At 48.5% G+C, this 8,751-nt stretch overlaps 2 protein-coding genes across 2 annotated transcripts; both read right to left on the bottom strand.

The window, feature by feature from the left end:
* Positions 1-254: 254 nt before the first annotated feature.
* Positions 255-3,697, bottom strand: LOC109735389 (probable NADPH:quinone oxidoreductase 2). Its single transcript, XM_020294599.4, has 4 exons — positions 3,295-3,697; positions 1,146-3,154; positions 877-1,068; positions 255-768 (listed from the first exon to the last, which is right to left on the bottom strand). Exons 2-4 carry the CDS (start codon positions 1,249-1,251, stop codon positions 452-454), a joined length of 615 nt encoding a protein of 204 aa, XP_020150188.1. The 5' UTR covers positions 1,252-3,154; positions 3,295-3,697; the 3' UTR covers positions 255-451.
* Positions 3,698-5,827: 2,130 nt separating this feature from the next.
* On the bottom strand, positions 5,828-7,903 carry LOC109735392 (uncharacterized). Its single transcript, XM_020294602.3, has one exon. The coding sequence runs from the start codon at positions 7,901-7,903 to the stop codon at positions 5,828-5,830; it is 2,076 nt and encodes a 691-aa protein (XP_020150191.1).
* Between the last annotated feature and the right edge of the window lie 848 nt (positions 7,904-8,751).

Here is an 8,751-nt window from a genome sequence, read left to right as displayed (position 1 = left end):
GCACCGTTTTTCACCATAGAGCGGCAAAATCGCTAACCGCACCCAAGAATTCAGCACACAAGTTCAAAAAATTTGAAACTAAACACCGAATCCACAAAGCGTTTGTACACAGCCATTTATCAAAATAATACCACGTGCCAAGTCCAAAATTCACCATGGGTCACTTTCATCCAAGTGGATGAATGTTGGGGCAAAAACCTTGCGTGCAATAGAGGCTTGGGTATTAGTAGATAAAAAATTACCAAGGGGCAAGATAATAAAAATAGATTTGCAGTAATGTGCCACCGAAATGTTCAGTCGCAGATGAAGAATTATTCCAAATATCATGGAGCATCAAGGAGTATATGGATTTGGCATGTGGAGTTTGTGACGATCTGCTCATACAATCTAATTAATGAGCAGAGCACTAGCATTGGCCTGAAGAAACGAACGGAGGCATCAGTTCCCCTGTTCAAACAGAGTCTGCAGACTTGCCCTGGAGCCTGAGGGCGAAGGCTTGCAGCGACAGGAGCATCTTCCTGACCTGCTCCTTGGTCTCTGAGTCGATCAGGTTGCCGTCTGCGTCGAACTTTTTCGGGGGCAGGTGTGCCTTGGTGAAGACCTCCGGCTTGTTGATGAAGTGGATGTCGAGAAACACCCCGACCTGCCGGATGTGGTACTGCGACCGGCTGCCGCCGGTGCTGCCCGACGCGCTCAGCATCGCCGCGGCTCTGTCGGCCCAGCAGTTGGGCGGCCGTGATCCCCAGTCCAGCGCGTTCTTCAGAGGGCCTGGTAGGGGCACACGCAGTTTGAGAAGGAAAAATTCCAGTACAGTGACATGAGAAGAGGAAGGAAAAAATTCCAGTGGAGTGACAGTCAGGAGAATTAATCGGGCACCTGAAATGGAGTAGTTGTACTCGGGCGAGGCGAAGAGGAAGCAGTCGGCCCGGCGGACGCTGTCGCGGAACGCCTCGATGGCCGGCGGGAACCCGCCGTCGGCCTCGAGGTCGGTGTTGAGCAGCGGCAGCTCCGAGATGTCGACGTAGTCGACCTGCAGGCCCGGGATGGACTCCCTGCAAATCTCCGCAGCTGGCTTCACACCCAGGTCGTCAGCCACACAAACTGACGGTAAACAGTAAGGAGACCTTGGGTGCAAAGGGACTTACCGGCGCGGATGAGGCCGGTGTTGGCCGACGCCCTGCGCAGCGAGCCGGAGATCGCCGCCACCCGCAGGACGGTCCTTGGCGGCGGCTGCGCCGTCGGAGCTGCCATGCGTGATGCAGCAGCCTGGTAGCCGGAGCACACAAGCAGATATGAAAATGACTGAATGAAGAAAACGTTGATCTGGTGCAGTGGTCCTTTGGCTTTTGTGCCGCCTTATCGGACAAGACCCGACCGACTCACCAACCATCTGGCATCCAATCCAAGCATGGTTGTTGGTATGCAGGCCCCCGGTCTCTTTCCACGCATCATAGTTTGTAATTCCACACAAATAACTGGAGCGGAATAACAACTTTGTGATATACTCCCTCCGTCCCAAAATAGATGACTCAACTTTGTATTAACTTTAATACAAAGTTAGTATAAAATTGGGTCATCTATTTCGGAACGGAGGGAGTATATGGCGTAGCCGACTAAGATTAAGAGACACGACGAGACAAGGGAGCCGGCGCCATCTCCCAGTAGTGCACAAAACAACATGGTGAAGCCAGCTGGACTTCTGGAAAGCGTGCGCCCAGGTTGACCCAAGTGCCCTCAACAACCATATCTTATCCAGGAAGAAGTTAGCCAACAGCAGGGTGTAGGTGACAATCACGTCCGGCATGCTCTGCCATCTTTGCTGTAGAACCCAAAGAGCACGGTTGCAACGGCAATGGCGAGCGGCGAGGCGACACGGATGCCGTAACCAAGGCGCGTCTAGATGACGGCCGCCTTGGTGTAGAGGATGTCGTATGTTCCATAACCTCGTAGCCACCACACAACCAAAAATGTTGACGATAAACAGTTCCATTTTTCCAAGAAAAGTCCAGTCAACTTGTTTCACAATGTTTCTCTTGAGCAAGTTATGTTATACTCATTGGTTTGTTATATGGCCTAAAATTCCTGTTGCTGGGACAAAAACAAACCAGATAAAAGGGCTGAAATATTAGCCCCACACCTCTGAAACTGATAACACCATATATAAATATGAGTTTTGCAAGTCCCTTCAGTGCTCTGTCCTGCAAGCTGAGAGCATCACCATTGCAAATTAAGTTCAGAGAGCTAACAGATTGCTTCAGAGGAAAAAAACAGTTCAGCTTCTCTCGAGATGAAAGAATCTGCGCATTAGGCCATCAAAAGAGCTAGAGGTTCTTCTGAAAGTTTTTGGCGACGCAACTGAAAACTGAAAAAACAGAGGCATGACAATTCTTATCACAGGACAAAGGCCACTACAGTTGCCCTACTACCAAAGAAAGCTAGGAGTATATGCCAAGCACAAATACCTGATCCTCCTGATGTTCTAGGAATCCGGTTGGCCGGTGTTGTCATGTTCCGGGCCGGCCTAGATTTGCCAGACGGAGTTTGGCAGCATGATGGGCATGGCCCTGCGCAGCTGCCCGCTCATGGAGGACAGCAGACGGCAACAGTTACCTTTGCCTTCTTCTACAGCCACTCCACTTCCTTCGTGGCACCTCCAGCTCCTTGCCATTGACATGACACTTTGACAGACACATCCTTTTGAAGCAAACATACCCAGTTAATCCAACTCCACTGCATTCGCTGAAATCGTCATGTCACTGCAGCAGAAGAAACACTAACCAAAACAGCATGTTGGTTTTTCTCACTCTACCAAAAGCCTCTCAGAAGGGAACACATGATCGCCCAGGGCCGGCCCTAGCATCTTAGAGGCCCTTGTGCGAGTTTCATATAATGCGCCCTTATAATAGACTCAAATTTGTTGAGAGTCTAGAACGTAGCGCCGTTTTCAGATTTGATTAATTGATTTACAAGTTAGTGTTTCCTTTTCTCACAACCAAATGATAATTGCTTTTTGGAACATTATTACAAACAAAATAAAGTAGAGAGCACCTGAATTCCTGAATCTTGGTTTTGGAGTAAATTAGAAGAAATTCTATGCTCCATCCATCCAATAATCAAAATTCATGCAACGACACAACCTGCAGAATTTACATGACTGCAATTTGTACAAAAAAGAGAGAGGAATTAAGTAGGTTAAACATCAGCAATGGCTTATGGTGAATTTTGATTATTAAGTCAACTCATCATAACAGAAATAAATAGACAAAGATCAAAGAATTGAGATCTAAAAATTACCTGGAGGAGCTTCGCTTGAACAGTTCCTGGACTTCACGTCTGCATCGCCTGCCCTCGGACGCTTACCATGGCTCTGACGATGGACGGCCATGGTGTAGGTTGCTGTTCTCGCGTTCTTGGCCCAGGACCAGGATGTGTCGCCGGCTGGCCTCCGTCCATCGGGGGCCCTTGGGGCAGTTTAGAGGATGTGAGGAACCAAAGAAATTCATTGATTAGCTTTGGGAATTGGGACCTTGCCTCTTAGGAACTTGGGGCAATTAAAAAAAAAATTTGAAAGGTTCGGGCAATTAATTAAGACGGGGAACGGAGACGAAGGAGGGCGTGATACAAGGAGCCAGCGAAGGAGAAGGATCTACGGATTGCTGTTCGTGCCTGACTTGTTCCTTCTTAATGGGTCGGGCCTGCTTCTCTTGTGTACTAGTCTCTATTTCTCTAGGGACATATGGGCCCCTGCTGAGGCTGGGCCCTAGGCCGTCGCACTCGTCGCCATGGCCCAGGGCCGGCCCAGATCGCCATTAGTGAGTGCACAATCTGACAAAAAGGCTTGAGCTGCTCACATGGTCTTGCTCAGGTGAGGATTTCGGCCAGAAACCTTCAGGGACATTCAGGACTTGGCTAGCCTTGACTAGTGCCTTTTTCGTCTTCAACTGTTTGAACAGCCCAGGGTACTACGTACTTCTTGTCACTCGGCGCCAATTCACCCCACTTATGCCTGAGCATGCCCATTGTGTTTACATGACCCGGCCAGAACAATTTATCAGTGAACTCGTGTTTTCTTACAGAGTATGCAAATGGTGAACACTTGCTCTGTAACTTCCGGATCGCAGCATAGCTATGGGATGATCTCTCTGATATAGTTTTTCCATGCAGGATATATTGGCGTCGATGTTTCCATCTATTGACTGTCACCAGGCAAACCCTTACTTTCTACTCTGAACGTCACCTCTACGACCGCTGTTCGGTTCTTACGGCGCGTTCGGAACGCTCTTTGTTTTCAGGGTGTGAGGTGGTCAAGCATGAAAACAAACTGGGGCAAGGATGGTGAAGTTACTCAAGCAGTGGAAGCCTCTATGCAAACCATTTTTGACCCTCCTCGACAGCCGCGTCCTGATGCCTGAGCGGAAATGAGGTGAACTTCTACGCGTTGCCTGGACCTGAAGCCCCTCTCCCCATTGCTGTCAGTTGTATATATTTCCCCCTTCTTAATAAAAAGGCAGCGCTCCTGCCGGTTCCTCAAATAAAATTGCTGTCAGTTGAGGAACATGGCCAGAACCTCCTACTCTTGACACCACAGACCACACCAACTGGATGTGACTTTGCTGCTGTTAGTAAATCGCAAACTTATATACACATACTGCAGTGCCACAGTTCAGATCTTCGGACTCCTGCATCTATTTTAGAACTCTTCATAATTTTGGTCACAAATCATCGCTGCAACAGAAACCTGCGCAAACATACAGCACAAATTTGTTCACTGAATCATTGCACATGAGCACGATCTACAAACAACAATAGAGAGCCAACCAAGAACTGGAAGAAGGTGGAAACTACATCCTGCGAGCCAACATGGACGGTGCTAGAGATTTGAGTGGTAGTCGATCATACGAGGAAACAATCACGGCACGACACCAGCAGACCTCGAATCGCATAACAGGGGATGTGCACTGAAACCAGGCAGCTGAGTGAAGAAACACTGGATTCCAGCACACCCGATGCTTGAAGGAAAAAACCTTTACAAGCTTACAACACATCTTTTATTTTATTTGATTTTTGATAGTAGCATACAATTACAACACAATCAGTTCACTGAATCGTTGCGCTGGCCGCCTCCACAATGTGCTCAGCTGCATCATGGATCGATGGTTAGTGGATGACGACAGTGAGACAAGATGGCCTTCAAGCAGACAAGATAGTATGAGATACTCACAGCAATAACACGTACTCCATTGAGTGGAATAGGAATCAACGATGCTCAACCAACATGCAGATACACAGGCCATAGTGAAGGTCTTCGAGCTGCATCTGTTTTGGGCTACATATATAATTCTGATCACAAATCATTGAATTTTTTTTTTACAATCTGGTCACTGCATAATTGGTACTATACTACTCCCTCGGTCCCATAACAAAAATGCTAAACGCACGGGCTCATTACGGGGGCATTACGGGCCCTTCCTTCTAATTCTATTCACCCCCCCCCCCCCCCCTTGATTTTCAGGTGGGTGGGGCCCCTTCCTCTCCCTTAATCCAATCAACATCTAACAAGTCACAAACACTCTGAAAATCCCCGTATTAGTCCGTGAATGTAGCATTGCTGGTCCCATAATATAAGAGCGTGTTTGACATTAGTGTAGTGTACAAAACGCTCTTATATTATGAGACGGAGGGAGTAGATAGCATGATAATGAGAACCCTGCGCTCCGTTGTTGTTCGAAAGAGAACACAAATTGAGTACGTGAGCTGAACTGAACATCACCCATATGTTTACAGCAGAGAACAGAGAGGGTCGGTACACATGAGCGACCAAAATGAATTATACATGGCTCCGCTTCTGTTTCTTGACTTCTTTTATTTGGCGGAGGTGTTCTAAAATAAGCCATACAATGGTCGTGAGCTCACCACCACTGCTAAGCTTCTTGGCATGTGACTCCCTACTGCACCGGTTGGCTGCGTAGGCTAGGAAGTCGGTCCATAGGTTTAGCAGCAGACGCACTTTATCCGCTACTACCTTGCTCTTATGTATTGCATCAGCAATTTCAAGAGCATACGTGAGCCGAGGAGTTTCGGGGTCAAAGGGTTCAGAACCTCTCGGCAGCTTCAGTATGTGGCCAGCAAGCTCTTTCTCAAGCGCAGAAGATTTCAAGTCCCAGTGATGATGCGGTCGGAACAATTTCTTGAGCATAATGCGGAGATTGTCGCCACAAAAATCGGCAGGGTTGATTTTTCCACATATATTGTCCAGATTGTTGCAGGTTTGCTTGTACAGCCAGTTCTGAGGAAGGCCCGGTAGCATGTAGGGGCGGTTCACCAGGAGGAACATCATGTAGTTGGACAGCGCCCGGACTATCTCCACACGGTCATCAGGTTCAGGTGCATCATGGCCCTTCTCCTTTTCCTCCCTTGCGAGGATCAAGTCGGTGGCGATGTGCCAGGAGATGATGCTCTCATGGAAGTCAATTCCATGCCACTCCCGTAACTCCTCGAACAGATGAGGGTACTGTTCGTTATTTAGTGCTGATTCACCCCACTTATGCCTGAGCAAGCCCATTGTGTTTATATCCTCCCGTGAGACCCGTGTGTTCACCTCCTGTGCACGCTTCATGACGTTCTCCGGGACAATGATAGTGCATGAGTAGTACCTCCTGTCCCACCACTCACGAAGTCCCAGCATCTTGAACAGATTGCCGAGTCCTCTACTCACCGGATCCACCTGTCCGGCACGAAACCGCAGCATGTTGTGCTGCCCCATGGTGCCTGACCACCCCCTCGAGCTTCCTGTCATGATCATCTCGCCAGGCCAGGACCGGCGAAGAGCAATAAGTGCACGCCGTAGCCGATGCCATCTTCCAGTACACAGAACTGAATGCCGGAGCCAATCCCATCGTGTGGCACACAAGAAGCCGAGCGCCCAGCTCGATCCTAGTGCACCAAGAAGCGATTTTGTCTCTAGGACCAAGGCACCACCCAACAAGGTGTGGGTGACGGCAACATCGACTCGGCTGTAACCATCTTTGTAGCTCAACTGGAATAACACGAGTGAGGCGACGATGGCGAGCGGCGAGATGATACGGATGCCGTAGCCAACCCAGGAGTGAATCACATTTGCCTTGGTGTACAGGATATCATACATAAGGGAGAGCTCCATCTCCATCACCCTCCACATGCGCTCACGGTTTTTCCTTAGGCGCTTGATTATTTTCCTTTCCTCAGAATTCACTTTCCTTGACCTATCTGAGGCCTCCAGCTCGATCACTGAATCAACCATCCCACGCTTGCAGATATAAAAAAGGGAGTGAGCACGCTGCAGGATGCGCTCGTCCGCCAAGTCGTTGTACCAGTCTTGATGCTGAATGTAAAAATGTTGGTCACCTTCCGGTACCTTGAGAGAGCTCTGGAGGCTGCTGAATGTGGCGAACCAGAGCGCACATGTCCTCTCAGAATACTTGGCAACACCAACAACGAATATCAAGATGGCAGCCAGCGTGAGCAAGATCCCGCTGCCGGCTATGTACTTGTAGAGGACATATCCGGCCCCTGCAATCTGCACCACAAGGGTCAGCAAGTGGCGCGTCCAGAGCTTGCTATCCTCCAGGGCATAGGCAGTGATGTTGTCCGGGCCACCGAGATGCAGCAGGAGGAATGGCGCCCAGAAGGCAATGAGCTGGTGGTCTTGCGGTGCGCAGCTACTGTAGAGTAGTTGGCCTGCAGTGTATGTCGCGGTCATGTCCGACAGCTGGTACGCCAGCCAGAGGGGAGCCCTCAGCATAGCTGAGCTATTACGCCGCCGTACGTTGGCGAAGAGATGGAGGATGACCTGGAAGGTGAGGCTCAAGAGAACCCCGATCTGGCTCGCCCAGTTTATCCAGAAGTCCAACGGCCCTTCAGTCATTATGATAGGCTTGATCCTCCAATGCAACAACTGTAGATACGTAGAATCAGTAAGCAACAATTAAACACTGTAAGAGCAGCCTAATCGCATAATACTGAGCATCGTAAAGTGTCGGCATGACGCTTCCCAACTCTGAACAAAGTGACTACCTACCCTGCAGGGTACGTAGCATACAAGCTACTGTATGACACTGCTACCTTAGAGTAACCACACATAGCAACTTATTCAGTACATTGTCAAGTCAATATAGATGTGATTCTCATATTTCATGCAAACCAACCAGGAGTGTGAACTAGCTGTCCAGTTTCAACCAAGAATTTAAGAATGCTCATAACGGTGAGGAATCACATGAGATTGGGTGCGTAGATACCACATCATCATCGTATTATTATAAAATCTGCATTCGATCAAGCAACAATATCATATGCTAATCGATAAATATAATTCTAATCCATCACCAATGTGGCAGCAGGCAGGCAGGCGGTTCAGAGTTCAGACTGACTGCCGTCTTCAATAACACAAATTCGACGGGTTATGTCCAATGTGAAAACAGGGAGGTTAAATAAGTCCACTCCCCCGAAAAAAAAGCAATTTGCCTAATTCACATCTAGATGTTTTCTAAGGATGTCACATCTAAACTCTTACAAATACACAACAACAAGGAACAAAAAAAACTAGGATAAAAAAATAGACCACAAACATAATGGACATCAGGTTAGATGTGATATAACTATGTCAGATCTAGATGTGTCCTAAACAGACCCAAAAAAAAAAAAGTCGCCACGCCTCATCTGAGTGGCGTTTGAGAGATGTGCTCACAGACGGCCTAGGCGCGCGTGGAGGCAAGT

This window comes from Aegilops tauschii, chromosome 6, assembly GCF_002575655.3.
Source record: "Aegilops tauschii subsp. strangulata cultivar AL8/78 chromosome 6, Aet v6.0, whole genome shotgun sequence".
In the NCBI taxonomy this organism is placed as follows: Eukaryota; Viridiplantae; Streptophyta; class Magnoliopsida; order Poales; family Poaceae; genus Aegilops; species Aegilops tauschii.
Note: the sequence above shows the minus strand (reverse complement) of the source record. Positions and strands in the feature narration are given on the sequence as shown.

Excerpts from the sequence above, each read along its gene's own strand:
- LOC109735389 (XM_020294599.4), bottom strand. The coding sequence starts at position 1,251 with ATGGCAGCTCCGACGGCGCAGCCGCCGCCAAGGACCGTCCTGCGGGTG. Across the intron at positions 1,069-1,145 it reads CACCGGCCTCATCCGCGCCG|CTGCGGAGATTTGCAGGGAG; the intron begins GTAAGTCCCTTT and ends GTGTGAAGCCAG. Across the intron at positions 769-876 it reads GTACAACTACTCCATTTCAG|GCCCTCTGAAGAACGCGCTG; the intron begins GTGCCCGATTAA and ends TGCCCCTACCAG.
- LOC109735392 (XM_020294602.3), bottom strand. The coding sequence starts at position 7,903 with ATGACTGAAGGGCCGTTGGACTTCTGGATAAACTGGGCGAGCCAGATC.